At 32.7% G+C, this 23,165-nt stretch overlaps 1 protein-coding gene across 4 annotated transcripts; it reads left to right on the forward strand.

Moving 5' to 3' along the window:
• The first annotated feature begins 1,314 nt into the window (after positions 1–1,314).
• Positions 1,315–21,368, forward strand: LOC140452173 (uncharacterized). Of its 4 annotated transcripts, XM_072546275.1 has the most exons (8): positions 1,315–1,689; positions 1,746–1,814; positions 1,902–1,973; positions 2,039–2,116; positions 2,760–2,904; positions 14,791–15,120; positions 19,976–20,150; positions 20,184–21,368. In XM_072546275.1, the coding sequence occupies exons 1-5, from the start codon at positions 1,431–1,433 to the stop codon at positions 2,774–2,776; spliced, it is 495 nt and encodes a 164-aa protein (XP_072402376.1). In that variant the 5' UTR covers positions 1,315–1,430; the 3' UTR covers positions 2,777–2,904; positions 14,791–15,120; positions 19,976–20,150; positions 20,184–21,368. The 4 variants fall into 4 exon arrangements, with proteins under 4 accessions (XP_072402376.1, XP_072402375.1, XP_072402374.1 ...); XM_072546274.1 differs by having other exon boundaries at positions 14,831–15,120; positions 19,976–21,366; XM_072546273.1 differs by having other exon boundaries at positions 19,976–21,365.
• Positions 21,369–23,165: the final 1,797 nt, after the last annotated feature.

A 23,165-nucleotide genomic window follows, 5' to 3' on the forward strand; every position in this document is an offset into this window, starting at 1 on the left:
ACGAACTTAATTTGCAGCTTCAGGGGAGAGACAAAGAACTAGCGGAAATGATTTCTGATATAAAAGCATTTATCAAAAAGCTGGAGTTTTGGGAACAAAACCTAATTAACAGCGATTCCAAGCATTTTCCTATTCTTTCAGAAAAAATATCTCAAAATCCATTAGAACCCTATGACAACAAATATCATGTAGAAATAATTTCTACCCTAAAGAGTAACTTCAAAAATCGTTTTAAGGATTTCAATGAAATGGCTTTAGAAGCACAGTTTGTTGTTTCACCCTTTATGGAAATTGATATCCAGCAGTTTGCAGCTTGTGTTATGCAGAACTTTGGCGAAGACATCGCTGCAACAGAAATGGAAGTCATTGAGTTTCAAAATGATTTAGCCTTAAAATCGTTAGTCTCAAGTACTGAATGTATCTGGCCTATTATAAGTAAAGACAAATATTCAGTTCTATGCCGTGTTGCCTTGAAAGTGAAAGCATTATTCAGTTCAACCTATTTGTGTGAATCTTCTTTTTCCAATATGAAGTTTATTAAGAACAAATATCGCAATCGACTTACAGATGAACATTTGGATAATTGTATTCGAATGGCTGCATCAAATTATACTGCAAACATTAAAAAAATTATCGATGAGTCTGTGTGTCAGCCTTCTCATTGAACGTGCTTTTTTATTTTTCAATGTTTATGATAGTGCGTTACTTTTTTGTTGTTATTATTAACTATTTTTAAATCATACGTGACATGCCGTTGTGGCTGAATAAAAGTTTGTGTTTATTTTTCAAATACCTTCGTTTGATAGGTAAGAATGTAGCTATGAACAAGTACGTACTAGTAATATTAGTTATTTTGTTATTAGTTTATTATTAGTACCTATGTATTATGTATTACCAGTTAAACAGTAAAATAAATACATATAATGATAGATTAACTGTGGATTATTTCATTTACGTTGCGTTACGTGTCTTCCGTGTGGGTAGCTCGCTGTTTATTCCAAAATTAACAAAGTAGCTCAACACATTGAATAGGTTGGCGACCACTGATTTAGAAGGTTCTGCCGCTATTGCCAATTCTATCTACTAACCTATCAAAGGACAAAATAATTTTCTAATAATTAACTGCAATTTATATTAACAGAAACAAATATTAATTCATTCGTGTTTTATATAAATTATAAAATTGCAGAATCCATAAAGTAATATAATAAAAATGTAATATTTAAAATCTTTCTTTCTTTGTATTTGAAGCATATCTTATACATTATAAGGAGATGGCAACACTGTTAGCGCAATATTTTCTTCTGTGAAGTGTGAAGTATGAAACTTAATTGGCGTAGTTGGTTTGTTAGCATTAATCTCAAAGTCATTAGATTTCTAAGTGTTCATGGTGTTCAAATAGTATTTTGCAGATTAATAATTAGTTAAATATGGTTTTTCACAATAAATGTTGTATTGTACAATGTACCAATTCTTCAACAATTAGGCATTCCTTTCCAAATCCTGATAAAGAGATTATACGATTTAGGAAGTGGCTTAGTGTTATTAAAAATCCTGATTTAGATATAATGAATTCCACTACAGTTTTTAAAACAAAACGAATATGCCGCAGGCACTTTGAAGATAAGTTTGTTTCTTCATGGAGTCACAGATTGTATCCAACTGCAATTCCTAGCTTACATATGCATGGTGAGTTCAACAAGTATTTGTTATTAGAGAACAAATAACATTCTAATTGATTTTAGATGATTCCTCTTCTAATGTACACTCCAGAAGTATTTCAAGGTTGTGTGCAGAAACAAATGTAACAGAAAGTAAGTAACCCTCATATGTAATTAATAAAAATTATTTTACTTGAAGTGAATCATGGTATAAATTATTATATTAACTTTTTGTTTTAGTTGAAAGTCCTTCAACAAGTAGAGATGCACAATCTTCACACATGTTTCAATCATATGAGATACCTTATTGTAGTAAGTATTGGGAAGACAACTATTAATAATTTTCTAATTGGTTACTATTTTATAAAACTTTTTAGTTGCAGAACACAATTATGCAAAGTTACCAAATGAGGAGATTTTAATTGTACAAACTGATAAGAGTAAGGATTTAAAAGGTAATTGTAGTTAAAAGTTTATATTTTGTATTGGTATCAAGAGATTTGTAAACTTTCTCTAATATGATTAATTATAAAATTAACAGTTTGCTTAACCCTCAGATAGTGATACTAGAGTTTTTTTTTTATAAATTTAGGTGCTTCAGTGTCATAGACCAGCTGGGTCTAAAAACTAGAAACGGAGGTTGGCTTGTATTCATAATCTCCCATTGCTAAAATGTAACAAAGATATATGAAGTATTGAAATGTTCTAATACTTTCAATAAATTCAATAACAGTCTACTCAGTTGCTCACATACTAATGCCACTATATGAAGGTGAATATAATGAATAGATTTTGCCTTGTGAACAATAATACTTATATATATTTATAAAATTTAATGTCTTGAAAAGTTTAAAACATGGCAATCATGCATTTACTATAATTGACACTAGCACTGTTAATTATTAACAGTGCTAGTGTGATATGGCATCACTACTATCCTACTGAAAAACAACAATTCAGAGAAATAACTTTCACTTGTAAACATCCTTTTGGAAAAACCATAATTGGTAGCACTTATGTATTAGGTTATATATAGTTAAGGTTAGGGTAAAATAAAATAAATGCAAGTATATTTGAGTATTATTAATGATTTTATAGTCCATCATATCAAGTAACCATAAGTTTGATCCTTCAACTGAGATTTGGTCAGCTCAACACGGAATTCAAGAATAGTTTTTCAAATACACATGGTTTTGTGATTTTAACCAAGGAGCAGTAATGATTGATTGGAGGAGAAGTAAATGTGAGTTTTTTACTATTTTACATTTCCTAATTATTTTAATGTATTTTTGATTTGCACATGTATACTGGGGTTATAGATTTATAAATTCAATTCATGTGACTATTTAATTTGTTGATTATTTCATTAATTAGAATTTTGATTGATTTATAATGTAAATTAATTACTGTCATATGAATAGGTATATTTAAAGGATTGGATTATGTGAAGTTTTTTAGTTAATGCTAGATTATAATAAAGATTAGCAGGTAAAATTAACCTACAATTTGTTCTAGAGTTGGTCTATTGTATTTTTTATTGCAGGTAAATACAGTTTGAAGTGCACAATTGCTCAACTTTAAATATTTAATTGCTATTGAATTCTGATTTATATTAAAGGTAATTAATTCATTCTCCATTGAAAATATGACAACTTTGAAGTTAAAAAATTGTATTAAAGTTTAATTTTTTAATTTCTGAACAGAAGTTAAACAATTGTACACAAAATAATAATTGATTTTAAAAAGATTGATAGCTTTGTAGTATTTATGTATATAGCTTGAATCTATTAGTGATTTAACTGAATTTAAGGTTTCTGAATTATAATTAGATTAGAATTCTGAATTAGAGAGAGAGAGAGAGAGAGAGAGAGACACACAGAAATTTATTGTTTTTAAAATGAGTTTACATTTCTAAAACACAACATGGTATAGTACAGACAAGGTACAAGATACATTAAAATACTAATTATAAAATTTCCATAATTAAAAAAAAAACATATCTATATATCAATTAGCACAACTGTCCCCAAAAAATTCCTCTATACTGTAGTAACATTTAGATAATAAAAACTTCTTGATTGCTCTTCGGAATACAAAAATATTGCTTGAGGATCTTATATCGAGTGGTAGGTGATTAAACACTTTCTTACCAGTGTAAATAAATGATTTTTTAATCAATGTAGAAGAGGGAATAACGTAATTTAGACGAATGTTATAAGGGGAATCTGTCCGAATATCCTCTATGTTTTTTAAAAATTAAGCACCCTAATTCAAGGATATACATGCAAGGAAGTGTCAAGATAACATGTTTCTGGAACAGAGGCCTGCATGATGTACCAAACTTGACCTTGCATAAATATCTGAGCACTCTCTTTTGTAGCATAAAATTTCTACTGAAATGATGAAGAGAACAGCTATCCCAAAAGGCAATACCGTATCTCAAATTAGATTCAATCAGGGCCACATAAACACTTTTTGCAATCTTGAAATCTAAATGATGAGCAACTGATTTGACCGCAAAGCAACTCGATGATATCTTTTTGCTTAAACATACAGTGTGTTGCTCAAATTTAAGTTTATTATCAATATAGAGACCTAAAAATTTATTTATTTACAGTGTCAGAGCAAATGTCTTCATTGCACAGAGTAATGTTGTTTAGATCATTCTTAAAAGAAATTAATTTGGTTTTTGAAAAATTGTCAAATGATTAGCTTTGCACCACTCTAAGATTTTTAGCATATCACTACTAATAATCTTGTTCAGTACCTTAGAGTACTTGTTTTGCTCTAAAATTGTGGTGTCATCTGCAAATATAGTAAACCGGCCATTAATGTCGAGGTTAGTTATGTCGTTAAAATATATCAAGAAAAAGAAAGGACCCAAGACAGAGCCTTGAGGTACTCCACAATTAATAAAGATATTACTAGAGTAGCGCTCATTGATTGATACAGACTGGCATCTGTCTTCCAAGTATGAACTGAACACTGAACCACTTTAGAGCAGTGCCTCTAAAACCATATATTTCCAGTTTATTAAGAAGTATTTGGTGATTAACACATTGAAGGCTTTAGATAGATCACAGAAAACTGCGACAGCAACATAATCGTTATTTAAGTCCAAGTATAGTTTTTCCATGAATTCGAAGATGGCATCATATGTACTTTTTAATGACTGGGAACGAATTAGAAGGAAGAAAGTAAATTGTGTTTTTGTTAGAAAGTCATCATTCGGATTTTTACCAATTTTTCTAGAACCTTTGAAAGCGACAGTAAGAGATATTTGCAGGATGATAATTAGCAGGTAAATCGTGGTCACCACCTTTATACAGAGGAATAACCTTAGCACATTTTAAACAATCGCCAAAGTGACCCGTTGAAAAAGCTCCATTTAAACAGTGCATTGGATCAAGAAGAATTCATTTTTCCAGCGAGTTCTGGACCTACCGAGCAGTAATATTTTGTTCAGCTCACTAGGGTCTAAGACTATATCAGTAGTTTGGGGAACTTTGGCTCTCTAAGATTATTCAAGATTCCTTTTGTTTATTATTGGCATTTTCCATTCTAGATTTAAAAGATATACATTTGGCTAATTTAGTAACCTTCCTATATATCGAGCTATATTTAAAGAAATATATCAAAAATTCATCATTGCATATTATATGTTTTTTAATGTAATTGAACGATCTTAAGTTTTTGCAGGAAATTCTAATTCCTTTAGTAACCCAAGTTTTCTTACTTTTCGATTTAAGAATTCTTTTTTGAAATGCTAAATTGAGAATCTTCATGAGAGTGTGATGAAATTGATGAAGTAAATTAAGAGAAATATTATTCCAATCTTTCTGATTACATAATTTGATAAACCTGTCAAAATTACTTTTGCTGAAAATCCTACCCCATGTGGCTGTATAAGGTGGATTCTTAAGGGGAAATTCACATAGAATGGGATCATGTCTGATGAAAAGTAGGAAATCACTCTGCACACAGCCATATCTGGATGTAGATTAGTACAAATATAATCCAATATTCTGTTATCTCTGGTTGGATTGGTAACCATCATTCTCATATTAAAACTATTAAGTAAATTTGTAGTGGTAATAACATGGTTGTGTGATGAATCCAGATAATCAATATTAAAGTCGCCTGTCAAGATAATAAAAGCATTTTGTTGATTTTTTTTAGCAAGGATTCCAATCTTTGAAAGAATAACTGAATAATAGACTTAGAGGGTCTGTACACAACAATGAGAAACGTATTAAGCTTCTTACTGAAAGTAATAGAGAATTCAAATTCAGATTCAATGCAGAGGTTGTTAAATTTATTGTAGTCAACAAAATTGAATTTATACTGAAACGTTGTATTAATTAAAATTAATGTGCCTCCATGGATGCTTTCAGATCTGCAAAATTTGGTTATTATGGAGTAATTGTTAAGACAAAGTGTTTCCAGAGGATATAACCAGTGCTCAGTTAAAAGCACGAGATGTGGCCAATCATTTTCGCTAAGAAATACTTCCAGTTCCTCAACTTTATTGCGTACAGAACATAATGTATAAAATAATAGAAAATTTATTAACGCTATTAGATTTAGATATACGAGTATCCAGTTTGTCACCTACCACACTTACAATATTATTTATGTTATTTTTGTGCCCTGTATTGTCAAAGATTCTATTTGATCCTGGTTGGGAGATACTAATTCCTTTCTTATCTGAGAAGGCCTTCAAAAATCCTTATTGTTACGTTGGTAGTTGTGGAATTTTTTTAAGTCGAAACGTTTAAAACCAATTCCATTGGACCACGTAGATTGTTTGTAGATTTGATCTTTGTATTTTTCGCTAATCCCAAACATAAAACACTTATTTCTTCAGTCGATAGTTCCTTTACAATAACATCCGCGTCTGAGAATTGTTCTTGATTTTTACGAACTCTTGGATATCTCCAAATGATACATGCTGCTTAATTCTATAAAGGTATAGTATAACCAAACTTTGCGCTCGGCTCTAAAATCACCAGACTCCTCATTTTGTCCAATATTCTTCTTCATAACTCTATTTCTTTCTCTTTTCTTATAATGCACTGTTATAAAATCACTCAACTCCTGCACATGTTGTTGGGCATCGGAAAATTTAGAGTCCTGTCCCATAGGCAAAGCAAGATTAATTATTTCATCCATTTTATTACTTTGATATTCGCTTTCCACCTGTAGGTTAGGTATGTTTGTTGACAAGTTTGTTGTTGTTGTTTTGTTGTATTGATGGCTTTGCTACAAGGCAATTGCCAGCCCGATTTGTGTGGGACCCCACTTTGTCTGGCTCTGGGCCATGCAGGAATCTCTAAAAACTTCACTGAACTACAGCTTTTCTCGTGTTAGCGCTTTTCTTGTTTCTATATAGCTTATAACTTCGCTATTATTGTATCGGCTTTCTGATCTACGGCAATAATACTGGAGGACAAATTAATATTACAACAAATGGAATAAGAGGACAACACCGAAGCACTAAAACAGGCAGGATTATAGGATACATTAGGGAAATTGGATAGTTGAGCTTCAGAGTTTGATTTTATTAATGTTAATGAAACGCATGATTATCTCTATAGTTTCGTCTTCCGGAGAGGATAGAATCTCAGTCATGGATAACGGTGATATTTTCTTTTTTGATACAAAGTACTTATGTAAGTCCAAATTAGGAATATGGTTAATAGGGCACTCGAAAAATATGTGATTCAGGTTTTCCATCATGCCGCATTCATCTTTTATATTAATTTTGAAAAGATGGGCATTAGTCAGGCAATGACCTGTACGCATTCTAATTATAGTTGTGATGTGTCTCCTATCTTTATAATTTAAATTGCCATACCATGTCGTATTGGTGAATGTTGATTGAACTCTAGCATACCCACGATGTCTGGTTGAGACTAAGATTCTCCATTTATCTTTAAAAATGTTTAAAATATCCTGTTTTAAGAAATTTAAAATATCTTTTATGTCATATACCATTTTTCTGGGAATATTAAGATCTGTTCCAATTTTGGCCAAAGTATCTGCCTCTGAATTCCCAGGTATACCTGAGTGACCCGGTATCCAGGATAATTGGATATTATAACCATTCATGTTAGATGAAGCAATTAGCCTTTTTGTCATAATAACCCAATATTCAGAATTTGTTGCAAAAGAAGGATTACAGAGTTTTGTTATAGCCCCCTGTGAATCTGAGAAAATTATCTTCTTCTCATTGCGCCGTCTCCTTTCGAAGGTTGGCGATCCAAATGGCAATTGTAGTTTTGGAAACTGCTGCGCGAAAGATCTCTGCGGATGAGCGGTCGAACCATCTCCTCAGGTCTTTCAGCCACGAGTTCTGGCGTCTTCCTACTGATCTTTTGCCCTGTACTTTTCCTTCCAGTATAACTTGAAGTAATTCATATCTTTCGCCTCTCAGCACATGACCCAAGTATTGCATTTTCCTCTCTTTGATTATTCTTAGTAATTCTTTTTGTTTACACATGCGACGAAGTACCTCAACATTAGTAACTCTTTGTACCCATGGAATCCTCAACATTCGTCTGTATATATACATCTCAAAGGTATCTATTCTTTTTTCTATTTCAGAGTCCATTGTCCAACTTTCACAGCCATACAGTAAGACAGAAAAAACGTAACATCTGATCATTCGGATTCTAAGCAGTAGACTAAGGTCTGATCTTGTAAAAAATGTTTTAATGCTCATGAATGTTTTCCTTGCTTGTTCGATTCTTGATAGGATTTCTTTTTTTGGATTACACTGACTATTGATATTTGTTCCCAAATATTTTATGGAATTTACCTGTTCTATTATTTGACCCTTGGCATACACCTGTACGTTTATTGGTGTCTTTGAAAATACTAAAGTTTTAGTTTTGGAAACGTTTAGATGTAAACCGAACATTTCGCTGTGGTGAACTACCGCATTTATTATATTTTGTAGTTCTTGTGCGTTGCTTGCTATTAAGACGGTATCATCAGCATATCTGATGTTGTCTATGCTGATTCCGTTAATCTTAATTCCGCCTTGAACCTCGTCGTCGAGAAAATTATCACATTTTTAATTTTTTTATTAATGGCAGTTTTTACTGCATCGTGTATGGCAATTATTTCTGCTTTGTAAATACTTAAATGATTGGGAAGACGTGACGAAAATTTATAATTTAGGGATGGAATGAATATACCAAAACCAACTCTGTTGTCCCTCTTTGACGCATCAGAAAAAATGAAAGTATACTGAGATTTTAGTTTCGGCCTCAAAAATAAATCTTGACATAATGTCTCCTTTTTTACAATTACAGTTAAAAGATTTTAAAGGTATATTGAGTATATGAAAATCAATTTCGTAACATGGAAAATTTGAACCTCTATATATTAACTTTAAATAAGGCCTATACTGTTGAAGTGCTTCCACTAGGTATGGTATTTTGTCTTTATTTTAAAACTCCGGTCTATGGATTATTTTTAATAGAAAGTTGTTGATAAATTGAATAGTAGGATGATTTGTTACAACTAAGAATTTTGAAATTAATTTAAGGGCCAGTAGTGTACCGATAAGACTACCAAAGAGAATTGAAGTACTATTGTGAAAATAATACCTCAATCAACCATGGGAGCTGATCGTCTATACCTTGCCTAGCTCAGTATCTCAAGGGTGAGTTCGTCTTGTCTTAAACTAGGGATTGAACCTGAGTTCTCAGTTGATAGAAAATAAGACAAATTTTAACCAAACATATTTATTTAAATGAATAAAAAAACAATAATTAACCCTGCCAAAGCTTAACAGTTAATAAGTGTTACTTATTGCTTCGATGGGCTGCTTGTGTGTTCTAGCTGTTGGGTCCTCCAATTAGAATTTGTAGCTTCTGGAGAGCTGCAGTCACACGTGGCTGTATGTCCTGACCAATTGTTGAACTCCAAATAAGGTGGTTGATATAAAGCCAATAAATCCAATAAACCAATAAACTGTTGGTGAACCATCGTTCATAATCACAAGATCGTTATCAAATAAGAAATCATGAATTATTCTACCTCCTTTGTTGGGTGTAGCTTTATCCCATAAGGGATGATGAGAGTTAAAATCTCCCATAATTATAATGTTTTTAGGATTGAAGGAAATAAGATTATTTAAAATATTGTTATTTATATGCATATGTGAGTTGCAATAAAAATTAATTACTTGTGAATTACCTATTTCTATTATTATATATTGAATATGTTCTGAAGAAAAAGATTTAATTTTCTTAAATATATTATTTCTAATGCATGTTACTATCCCACCATACCCATAATCTCTATCCTGCCTAACTATGTTATATGAATTGAGCCTAAAATTGTCATTGGCTTTTAGCCAAGACTCATTTATTAAAAAAATATCTGGGTTTTCTTTGTAAATTAAGCTAATTAAATTACCCCTGTTTGAATTTATGCTTCTTAGATTCCAAAAAATTATCTTTTACTTAATTGTATCTGACCTAGATGGAAAGAAAAGGTTATTTAGGACTCTGAGTCCGATTGGGAACCGGGGTCTATATTCATATTAAAATTTTGACTGAATAGTATGTTTTTAATTACTCTTTTATTATTTTCTGAAGAATTTAAGATTGCATTGATAATACATCTAACCTCATCTGGATATGAGGAAGGAGATTCTTGTGAATTATAGGTATGAACTGCACTAGTAGTAGGCAACTGTGTATTTATATTATTTTCAAGTTTTTTTGAGAAATTTGGTGTTGTTTTCATTTTGAGATCTTGAGTTGGGAAATAATAAATTTTCATTATGAGCCTTTTTATCATAGCCTTTGTGAATTATCCTTTTTTTTTATTGTTTTCAGCCACAACTTGTTGAAAAGATCTTTTGATAGGGTCGGTTCTTACATGATGTGTACGTCTTTGTGAAGGTTGAATGAGGTTATCTTTATTATCATGTGTTTTTTCAGTTCTATTAAAGTTTTTAATGATAGGGAATTCGGAGGGGCGATATACTAATTCATCACGTGTCAAATAATTTTTTTTAACTATTTCGCTAGCATCATAAAAAGTTATATTTTCAAAAGACATGAGCTCTTTGATATTTTTTTGTCTTGTATACTCGGGACAACTTTTATCGGTTGATTTATGGGGGTTTTTACAATAAAAACATTTAATTTCACAAGAAGAGTGAACCTCCCCGTCTGTTTTTTTTTCTTAAGTACAGGTGAAGCACCTCTCCTTGCCTTTACAATTTGTACGTGTATGGCCATACCTTAAACATCTAAAACACTGAGTTACTGGGGAAATATATACAGAAATAGGTCTTTCCAATCTATATAAATTTATGGATTTAGGGAGACAAACTCCTTTAAATGTAAAGAGAACCGATTCAGTAGGTTCATATGTAGTTTCATTATTTTTAACTATTTTACGATTTAATCTCTTAACTTGAAGAATTTCTACCGAGCTGTCTGTTTTACAGCAATCTAATAGTTCTCTCTCTCTCTCCTAATTTGACATCAATTTGCCTAACTAATCCCTTACAAGTTACAAAATTGAATGGTATAAATATTTTATAGCCTTTATCAAGAAGAGTTTTATTTTTTACAAAATTATTTGCAGCTTGAAAGTTAACAAATTCTACTGAGATTTTATTTAAGCCTTTGTTATTAATTTTTTTAACATCAGTTAAGTTTTGAATACAAATATCTCTAGCAATTTTAATATTGTTAAATTTACCAATATTGAAACCCACTTTTTCAGTGGATTCCACATATACCAAAAAAGGCCCATTATCGTTTTGCGAATAAAAAACTGGCTCTTTTTCAAGGTTATTAGTAGATGAACAACACGGCTGTCGCTATAGACATAGGGAAAACATTGTGTTAGAGAGAGACGTCGCATTTAACACGGCCATGACTATAGACATAGGGAAAACAATGTGTTAGAGAGAGACGTCGCATTTCGTGACGCGACGTCGCGTCGGTATTTTAGGTGGGTCGTACGGTGCGCGAACCAGATGTGCGTTCGGTACCTTAATTTTTCATGCGATGCATCGGGATCTCGTAGATAAGAAGGGCGCGGCTGAAATTTTGAATTTTGGAATTTAAATAAAACAACATAAACAATGTAATTTTTATTAAAAGAACTATCACTAATGAACACAGCAATCTTTATTCGTATATAGCTACAATTTTGTTTAACAAAGATTTTAATTGTTTTAATAGGCCGTCTTCAGGGCAGGGTATCTCAAAAAGTTCCCAACTGAACGTTCCTGCTGCTACAACTTTACGTGTGTATTCGCTGTACTTATAATAGGTATTGTTTTGAAAAAAGTAAACAAACCCATCCGTATACTGGAATGCTGATGTTATTTTATCTGGTATTCCGGGGAACAGATAATTTATTGGGCCATGGTTTAAGACATCTCCAGCTTCATTAAATTCAGTGTATGAATTGTCATTGTACAATAAATATGTTTGGCCGATGTTTGTTTGAAATAAGGCATTTATTTTGGTTTTCGCAGGTATAGAAGGAAACATAAAACTTTTTTGAAGTTTTAAATTGGGGAAAGATGCCTCGTAATACCTATCATTGCTTACAGTTATTAGGTGTCCCTCGGAATTCTGAAAAACATGTGAAACTTGCGTAGACCTCAACTCTTTAGGGAGATAATCGGTAATTAGTTCAGGATGTTTTGGAAGACGCATCTCATTTAAATCAAACTTCCATAAATATTTATCAGACCCAACGTACATTCGATAATTTGGAAACTGTGGAGATGTAGCTAGAAACATGAAATCGGGATACTGAATTAGACATATGTTTTTTATTGCAGGTGTTTTCGGCTAATAGGCCCTGTTTTTTAGTGCAGGTGTTTTCAGTACATAGCTCCTGGTTTGCGAAATTGTTTGCGCTTGCGTAACTGGTGTTGTTGGTATCGAAGAAGGAGCTTCTGTTTGTCCATATAGCATGCTCATTGCCTTTTTATCATCATCACCAAAACTTGGCACATCTTGTTGATACCACCAAGCATACATAATAGACGAATCACTATTGCTATGTTCCAGTCCGAGGGAATGACCAATTTCATGCATTAGGAGAGCCAAAAAATTGACTTCACCATCAGGAGCTCTACAATTTCCTACGTACCACCGTTCATTAGCATCAAGATGAATTTCGGTACACTCACCGTTTGCGCTGGGATAGTATGCGTGGGCCAATACTTTTCCGGGGCCATCGAAATTAAATGAACATTTAGAGGTTCCTTGACAACTTGCTCGAAAATTATGATTATTTGGCACCACAGTTATAATAATATCCGGCTTTGAAGAAGGTATTATTACTCGTTTAAACTTTAAATTAGATATTGTCTCCCATCTAGCGAAAGCTTCTGCAGCAAGATTTATATAACTAGGATTACTAGTAGCTTGAGGAAAATACCAACTTAATTTCGTTTTATTCCACTTCGAATGAATTGCATAGTTATTGTCGCCAACAGAACATCGAGGCTTATTCATCATATTCATAGTATCATTATTTAATGTTCCGGTCACCGGAAGATTGTATCTTTCTTGAAATTCAACTAAGGCCATATCTACACTAGAATTAGCATTACTTGACGCATTTAGATATCCGAAACGCATTAGAAAAGAACTAGCATACTCCAGAGTGCTATTTTCTGCACACACAGTTACAGAGAGCAACAATAAGACATGTAAACAGACAAGCATCTTGATTTATACTAATCCCCAAAATGTTTAATTAAGTTATTTATACAAATTATTAAGAAATATTTAAATTAAAAACGTTGAAAATAACAATGAAAATAAATGTTAGCAGAACATTTACATACCACGTGCACAGGAAATAGCGGCTAGGAATTTAATCTCAAAGTTATTTAAGTAAATTATTAAGAAATAATTAAACGTTGAAAATAACGACGCAAAATAAATGATAGCAGAAAATTATCATACCGCATAGGAAATAGCGGCAGGCATTTACATTTCTTATCATGTGCACGGGGAATGCTGGTATTTTCCAACTTATTTCAAAGACTATAATTTACCATAATTTTGTTATCATACCCACATTTCTGCATTTCTTATCACGTGCACGAGGAATGCTGGTATTTTCCAAACCAACAAAATGATTAAACCGTACATAATTTTGCAAGCACAAACATTCTAAATTACGTGAATCGTTTTATCACTCCAAGTGGAGGGAACCGACGCAGTTTAAGATTTTTCTTTTTTGAACTAGATGTTGTCTGCTGTTTATAACATTCCGGGATAAAAATTCATCATCTGTAGTTGCAATAACTGTCTACAAAAAAGACGTTAGCATTTTGTCTTTTTTTTACTTTTTTATGTTTTTCGTAATTATTCTGCGCCAAATTTTTTAACATTTTTCTTTTTTGAACTAGATGTTGTCTGCTGTTTATAACATTCCGGGATAAAAATTCAGCATCTGTAGTTGCAATAACTGTCTACAAAAAAAGACGACAGCATTTTGTCTTTTTTACTTTTTATGTTTTTCGTAATTATTCTGTGTCAAAATCTGTTGTTTGCTCTGCTGTTTATAACATTCCGAGATTCGATAAAAAATTCAGCATCTGTAGTTGCAATAACTGTCTACAAAAAAAGACGACAGCATTTTGTCTTTTTTACTTTTTATGTTTTTCGTAATTATTCTGTGTCAAAGTCTGTTGTTTGCTCTGCTGTTTATAACATTCCGAGATTCGATAAAAAATTCAGCATCTGTAGTTGCAATAACTGTCTACAAAAAAAGACGACAGCATTTTGTCTTTTTTACTTTTTATGTTTTTCGTAATTATTCTGTGTCAAAATCTGTTGTTTGCTCTGCTGTTTATAACATTCCGAGATTCGATAAAAAATTCAGCATCTGTAGTTGCAATAACTGTCTACAAAAAAGACGTTAGCATTTTGTCTTTTTACTTTTATGTTTTTTGTATTCTATATAAAAATCAATTCAGCATCTGTAGTTGCATTAAATAATTGTCAATTATGTTTGTTTTACTGTTCATTTTCCTCTTATTCATGAAATCTTATTTCGGTGTTTCTCTTTTGATTTTGCAACTTTTCTGCTTTGCTAGTATATTATTCTTTTATTTCAGATGGATTTAACTAAGATTAACTCTGCATCTATCGTTGCAGCCAGAAAACCAGTAAGAAAACTAAAAGACTTGCCGATAGACATCCCGCAACCAATCAAGGAGGCAAGAATTGTCAAAACTAAATTTGGACAATCTGTACTACTCGACATAGGTGAAGAGGTGGTTTTTTTGCCGGAACGGGTGACAGAAGCATACCTTTCAGCAGTGCCCGAGTTTGGTTCCGGTAAATACTCCTTAGTATACCAGGGCCAGGTGGAGTTGGGAGGAAAATACCAGCCTATGTCAAGCTTTAAAATAATCTAGAGCATCAAAAGAAAGAGAGAGAGAAAGGTAAGCAAGCATTATGGATATTGTTAAACAATGTGAAAATTTATTGTTATTCACCAAAAGAGTCAGAAAGATAGTTTTTGATAAATTCACAGCTAAAGACGAAGAAGTTTGGTTGAAACGCATAACGAAACAAATTAAAACTTGCAATAAAGTAATAAAAAAACTCAATTTGCCTATAGGTACAATTAGAAAACTGCAAACGCATGTCGGACATTTTAAACAGAGTATTTTAAATAGACATGTAGGTATGGGACTAGACAATAAACTAAAAACAAGGGTTAAATGAGAAAATGTTGTTTCCGCGTTCAATAGTCGAATTAAAACTGGAGTTATAATTAATTTATATCATAAGGACCTAGCATATTTCCTAAATGATTGTTACATTATTTTTAAAAATAAAATCAGAAAAATTTTAAAAGTATATAAAGTTGTTAAAGTTAATGTTTGTTTTTGTGGAGAATTTATTAAAAAATCTGGGGAGGAGGAAATTTTAACTTTTAATTATTTTAATACAAAAAATGCTATACTAGACGTATCTACCGATACAGAGCGATGGTTTTTTGAGAATGTTAAAGATATAATAAATAATAAGTTATCCGAATTTCAGGAAAAAGACTCTGGTTTTGCATTAAATAGAATTGTATCTTTAGAAGTCAATATTAATCAATATGAAATTGGAAATGGTTCATCTTATATTAAACTCCCAGAGTCTATTCAAAAAAAGCGTGCTTGTATTAACGTAAAAAATTCAGATCAGGCATGTTTTTATTGGGCCATAGTTAGTGCGCTCTATCCGGCTAAAGTAAATAAAGAACGTACGTCCTCATATCCATGGTAAAGTACAGTATTAAAAACAGAAGACTTGGAGGCACCAATGCCGTTACATCAAATTTCAAAATTTGAAAAAATAAATAATATCTCCGTCAATGTATATGCTTTAGAATTGATAGAAAATAATGAAAAGTCATTTTTCACAGTATATCCAGCAAGATTAACTAAAACAGTAGTTGCCAAACATGTCAATCTTCTTTTAATTCAAAATCAGTATTTTCCTAAATTAAACGATTATGAAGCACCTCCAGTAGATAATGATAATTTTGAAATTAAGTACCACTACTGCCACATTACGAACTTATCTGGATTAATTTCTAACCAAGTAAATAAAAGAAAGACCAAATTATTTCTTTGTAATAGATGCCTAAATTATTTTTCAACTGAAAAGAAATTGTCAGAACATGAAAACATGTGTGCAGATATTAATAATTGTAAAATGTCATTTCCTAAATATGAAGCTGTTAGTTTTAAAAATTACACTTATAAACAAACAACACCATTTGTCATATATGCAGATTTTGAGTGCATGCTAGAAAAAGTTACAGATCACCACACATCTCATTCTACTAAAAAATATCAAAAACATATTCCGTATAGTGCCGGATACTATATAAAATGTAGTTATGATGAAAAGTTATCTTTTTTTAAGAGCTATAGAGGCATTGACTGCATGGATTGGTTTGCTAATGAAATGCCAAATTTAGCTCAAAGTATTTATTCAAAAATAAAGATAATTATACCAATGGAGGAAAAGCCGAGCACTTGTGGGGCTACAGTGTGCCACATATGTGAAAAATGTTTTTCTCCTACAGATATCGTTGTCAGATATCACGATCATTTTACAGGATCGTTCAGAAATTTCGCCCACCAGGCATGTAATTTAAATTTTAAAAAAGTCTTTGTCGTCCCAGTGATTTTTCACAATCTGAGTGGCTACGATAGCCATTTTATAATTTCAGAATTAAGTAAAAAAGGAGATATTAGTCTACTTCCAGTCAATAAAGAAAAATACATTTCATTTACACTTAACGATGCAGTTACTAACATAAAATTTCGATTTATTGATTCATTAAGATTTTTAGGGACCTCTTTAGATGAGTTAGCATCAACATTAGATAAAAATGGCTTTAAAATTTGCAAACGAGAATTTGGTAATTTAAGTGACGAAAAATTTAAATTAATAACTAAAAAAGGGGTTTTTTGTTATGATTTTATTGATTGCTGGAAAAAATTAAACATTACCGATTTACCTCCGATAGAGGCATTTTATAATAAACTAAACGATAAGGGTTTTGTAGATGAACAGTATGAGTAGTTATGGGTCATTTGGCACCACTTTGGGTATGTTGACACCACTCGTGCGGTGAAGCGTCCGGGGTGCGGTGAAGCGAGGGGCGTGAAGCGTTGTGACGGGGTGTGGCGTTGTGACGGGGTGCGGTGAAGCGAGGGGCGTGAAGCGTTGTGACGGGGTGTGGCGTTGTGACGGGTGTGGCGCGACGGGGTCGGTGGGTAGCGTCGATTTTAGCGAGAGCCGTTTATTAATTCAATTTAAAAAAACAAAAAATGTAAAAAAACTTCGAATTTTGACTAAGTTCCCAATGTGAAAAAAGTTTTTGTAAAAATCTGTAACTTGGCTAAAACCAGTCATAAATACAAAGGAAATGCGAGAGTCGTTTATTAATTCAATTTAAAAAAACAAAAAATGTAAAAAACTTCGAATTTTAACTAAGTTCCCAATGTGAAAAAATCTGTAACTTGGTTAAAACCAGTCATAAATACAAAGGAAATGCGAGAGTCGTTTATTAATTCAATTAAAAAAAAAACAAAAAAATGTAAAAAAATTCGAATTTTAACTAAGTTCCCAATGTGAAAAAAGTTTTTGTAAAAATCTGTAACTTGGCTAAAAACAATCATAAATACAAAGGAAATGCGAGAGTCTTTTATTAATTCAATTTAAAAAAACAAAAAATGTAAAAAAACTTCGAATTTTGACGAAGTTCCCAATGTGAAAAAAGTTTTTGTAAAAATCTGTAACTTGGCTAAAACCAGTCATAAATACAAAGGAAATGCGAGAGTCGTTTATTAATTCAATTTAAAAAGACAAAAAATGTAAAAAACTTCGAATTTTAACTAAGTTCCCAATGTGAAAAAAGTTGTAAAAATCTGTAACTTTGTTAAAACCAGTCATAAATACAAAGGAAATGCGAGAGTCGTTTATTAATTCAATTTAAAAAAAAAAACAAAAAAATGTAAAAAAATTCGAATTTTAACCGTTCCCAATGTGAAAAAAGTTTTTGTAAAAATCTGTAACTTGGCTAAAAACAATCATAAATACAAAGGAAATGCGAGAGTCTTTTATTAATTCAATTTAAAAAAACAAAAAATGTAAAAAAACTTCGAATTTTGACTAAGTTCCCAATGTGAAAAAAGTTTTTGTAAAAATCTGTAACTTGGCTAAAACCAGTCATAAATACAAAGGAAATGCGAGAGTCGTTTATTAATTCAATTTAAACAAACAAAAAATGTAAAAAAACTTCGAATTTTGACTAAGTTCCCAATGTGAAAAAAGTTTTTGTAAAAATCTGTAACTTGGCTAAAACCAGTCATAAATACAAAGGAAATGCGAGAGTCGTTTATTAATTCAATTTAAAAAAACAAAAAATGTAAAAAACTTCGAATTTTAACTAAGTTCCAAATGTGAAAAAAGTTGTAAAAATCTGTAACTTGGTTAAAACCAGTCATAAATACTAAGGTAATGCGAGAGTCGTTCATTAATTTAGAAAACAAAAAATTTTGTAAAAATCTCTCGAAAATAAAAAATAATTAATTTAACGAAAAAATGGAAAAAACATGTTGGTTTTAGTCATTACTCATAATAGATAAAATGTTCTAATATTAAAATTATCTATCTAATATCTCGGTACGGATAATTGGTAAAATCCAGGTGTGATGCATAGGAAGTTATTGCTGTATGCATAAAACATATTTGAATAAACCGGAAAGCAAATTTGCTTTGGAAAAAGGATATAAAATCATCAATATTAGCGAGGTGTGGCATTTCGAGAAAACGTCTAGGGATCTGTTTAAAGGATATGTGAAGGACTTTATGAAAATAAAATTAGAAAGTAGTCCACATACGTATGCCTCATGCGAAGAATACGCTCGGGCTGTAAAAGAACAAATGGGTATAGAGCTCGATTTAGCGAAAATAGCACCAAATCCAGGTAGAAGAGAGGTCGCTAAAATCTGCTTAAATAGTCTATGGGGTAAATTCGGCCAACGAGTGAATTTGTCCCAGACCGAATATATCACTAACTGCAAACGATGGTATGAGATTCTGTTGGACGACACAATAGATATTACTAACTGCCTATTTTATAACGACATTGTACAAGCAACATTTTGTGTGAAAGAGCAGTTTGTGGAAAAATCTAAGGATACAAATGTATTTATTGCAGCGTTCACAACGTCCAATGCTCGCTTACGGTTGTACGACATGCTTGATAAACTGGGTGAAGCTGTAGCTTATTTCGACACAGACTCAATTGTTTACATTGATGATGGTGTTAACACGGTCAAAACGGGTGACATGTTGGGTGACTGGTCTGACGAATTACCTACTGATGACTACATCACAGAATTTTTGTCAACAGGTCCTAAATCTTACCATTATAAAACTATGCTAGGCCGTCAAGTGACTAAAATTAAAGGGTTTAGACTCAACTATGAAAATTCTTTATATTTAAATCACAATGTTATGGTTGATATAATTACAGCCAAACTAGAAGATACTGTTTTATATTATGATCAAATATGTAGAGACGTACATACAAAAAATATTGTAACTAAAGAGAGAGTTTCAAAAACATACCGCATGGACTATAACAAACGTAGAGTGCTACCCGAAAATAATAAAATAATAGACACGCTACCCTGGGGTTTCTAATAACATTCTGATTTTATCACCTAGTCTTTTGTATGTATACGCATCATACTTAGTTATCTCTTTTTGTTATTGTAGATAATGGCTTTGTGGTCGACAACAGCTACGTGTGTGAGCTGTGCACCCCTGTACACAGCTGTTGTTGATGAAAATTGGGACGATGAATGGCATGAATCTCCACTACACCACATCAGACGTAGATACTTGTATCTACACTTAAGTGATGACACCCAGGGCGGCAGTGGAGATTCAGGTGACGACACCCAGGGCGGCAGTGGAGATTCAGGTGACGACACCCAGGGCGGCAGTGGAGATTCGTGCCATCCCGAGCCTGATGAAAATTGGGACGATGAATGGCATGTGTCACCTTTGCCATTAATTAAAGTCGGTGCATTATTTAAAAACATTATTCGGGAACCGCCGCCGAAAATGTCGAAGGCGCAGAAGAAGCGCTTTCGCATGGCTGAGCGTGAACGCCACAAATTACGGTTTCTAAATAATGCATCGACTTAACAAGGTTGTGTATATAGGTTGTGTATATATATAGATAGTTATACGTTAATTTTAGTTTTGATGTAGTTTAGTAGTTTTAGGATTTAAAGTTAATTGTGTATTTTTTGTTTTTAAATATAGTTATTTGGTACCTGAAGTAGTCTTTCATTCACGGTAAACCCTTTTGTAGCTTCCACCAATGCGTTAATACGACGTTTTGACATCTCGATACACACGACATTTTTACATTATAACCTTAACTCTTAAGTTAATTCTTGTTTGTACTTAGCACTCTCATTTTAGAACACAGAGCTATGTCTGATGATTATTGTATTGACGACTACGAGTTATTGGTGGATGATTTAGAGATATTAAAATTGGCCCAACAACTAGAAAATAGCATATTACGGGAGTTGCTAATATGTACTGAAACATGTAATATTGTATTTTGTTGTAGCTGTAACAACTATATTCTGGGTACTACCAAACCCGTTTCCTGTTTTTGTATTAGTTGTAATGAAATAAAAATATTTGAACCTTAATCACGTTGTTTATATACATACCTACCATCAGACTTTATATATAAAGGCTAAGAGCACCTATTGTGTTTTATTTACAGACAGTCACACTTGTGTTTCAGGACACCATGAATGGTCCTTGGTTGCTGCATACCCTGCATACACGTCATGTTAAAAAGTTTAATACCTACATTACCACTTATCAACTTCAAAATGTTAAAGAAGGTGGTGGGTTAAAAGATGTACATGACTCTTTGCAAACCACCTTGAGCGATGCTTTACACAATGCCAAAAAGCTGGCTAATTATAAACCTGGTGACAAAATACGTATAGTGACTTTTAATGATAAATTTAACACGCCAGTATCCACAACTATGTTCAGTAGCACTGATATATGCGCTTTACTGGACAAAATAGAAGATATCATTACTTCTGACCAAACTGTTGGCTTACATAAAACAACTTTTGATATACAAATTATGAAAACTGCTTAATATATGCTGTTATTTTTTTAATGTAATATATACTTTTAAACATTCTACTTTGTTGTTATTTAAAAAACATAATGTATCCTCAATATTGACTTCACTACATTCTGCCGAGGAATTTGCGACACAATTGGTCTCATTTAGCATAAGCCGCTTCTTTGATTTTCCTTTCATCCGTTTCAAGAATACATTTGAATTATTCCAGTGAAACCTATGGATCCGTGCTTACATATTTCAGATCTATCAAATTCTCTAAGATTGATGTTCACTTAATCTAACATTTAACGGTCTTGATGTTTCACCGAAACTGATCGCTCAAGGTATTTTCACTTCTTTGTTCAGTTTTGGACAAAATAGTTCGCAGCGTGTTTGCTGAATGTTGTTGAATTTATTTTCCTATCATTTGTATGTTTTTCTGATAATCCTGTACGGTTATTTTCCTCGTTCCTTGAGTGCAGGATCTCATTTATTCTTTGATCCCACCACGATGTGTCGTTTAGACACTGCTAGCGTCATTTTGGCGCTGCCATGTGTCTACGTATTCGTTGATCCTAACCCATTCCAACGAGCGTCAGTCTTTTACATGGTTAATACCCTCTTGGCGCTACCATGTTTTTTCTATGTATTCGTTACCCTCCCCGTAGCAGTCGGCCAGCTGTGCTGTTTTGGCATGCATGTGACATTTCACGTCGAATGTCATTCACGTGACATTTCACGTCCTGCGTTGACTGTCACGCTGACTATGTCCTATGTAGAATATAACGTCTTTTCTTAATTCTATTAGCGTAATATACATTATTATCTGTGTATTACCAATGATACGTTGTTTCCTCTTTACCCTTTTCACCTCATTGCTACATCCCGATGACACATTGACGCTACAACCCGTCGCCACACCCCGTCACAACGCTTTACGCCACACCCCTCATCCCGTCACAACGCCACACCCTGTCAACGCCACACCCCGTCACAACGCTTCACGCCCCTCGCTTCACCGCACCCCGGACGCTTCACCGCACGAGTGGTGTCAACATACCCAAAGTGGTGCCAAATGACCCATAACTACTAGTATGCTCATGCTAAAACAGTTTGGGATGAATTTAGCATTGCTAATTTAGGTCAATATTCAGATTTGTATCTGAATATTATAATCTTTGTATGTAAAAAAATGCTCAATAACTTATGGTTTAGATCCAGCGCGGTACTACACAATGCCAGGTTATTCTTGGGATTGTATGTTGAAATACGTAAGGTGGAAACTAGAGTTATTGCGTGACGTTGACATGATAATGTTTATTGAGAAAGCAATTCCTGGAAGAATTTCAGTATGTAGCGGTAGAATGTCAGAAGCTAATAATAAGTACATGCCTAAATATGACCCTACAAAGCCCTCAAAGTACTTAATGTATTTTGACGTCAATAATTTATATGGGTGGGCAATGGGAGAGCCCTTGTCCTACGAAGGGTTCGAATGGATGGATGGCAAAGACTTTAATGTTATGTCTGTACCAGATGACTCTCCCGTAGGGTACATGTTACAAGTTGACTTGGAATATCCTCGCACATTACATGATCTGCACTCAGATTTTCCATTCGCTGCTGAACACCGTAAAGCTGCGGGTTCAAATCATTCAAAACTAATGACAACACTTTTTAATAAAAAAGAATATATCGTTCATTATAGAAATTTAAAACAAATGTCCAGAGATGAAAGCCCCAAGGAAACAGAACAAGAGGAAGGCCCCGTAAAAGATGGATAGACGACGTAAA

This window comes from Diabrotica undecimpunctata, chromosome 10 (genome assembly GCF_040954645.1).
Source record: "Diabrotica undecimpunctata isolate CICGRU chromosome 10, icDiaUnde3, whole genome shotgun sequence".
NCBI classification, from domain to species: domain Eukaryota; kingdom Metazoa; phylum Arthropoda; class Insecta; order Coleoptera; family Chrysomelidae; genus Diabrotica; species Diabrotica undecimpunctata.

What these genes read in the sequence shown, in the direction of transcription:
- LOC140452173 (XM_072546275.1), top strand. Translation starts at nt 1,431, where the DNA reads ATGGTTTTTCACAATAAATGTTGTATTGTACAATGTACCAATTCTTCA. An exon ending in TCCTAGCTTACATATGCATG is followed by an intron (nt 1,690 to 1,745) that starts GTGAGTTCAACA and finishes AATTGATTTTAG; the next exon opens with ATGATTCCTCTTCTAATGTA. An exon ending in AGAAACAAATGTAACAGAAA is followed by an intron (nt 1,815 to 1,901) that starts GTAAGTAACCCT and finishes TTTTTGTTTTAG; the next exon opens with TTGAAAGTCCTTCAACAAGT.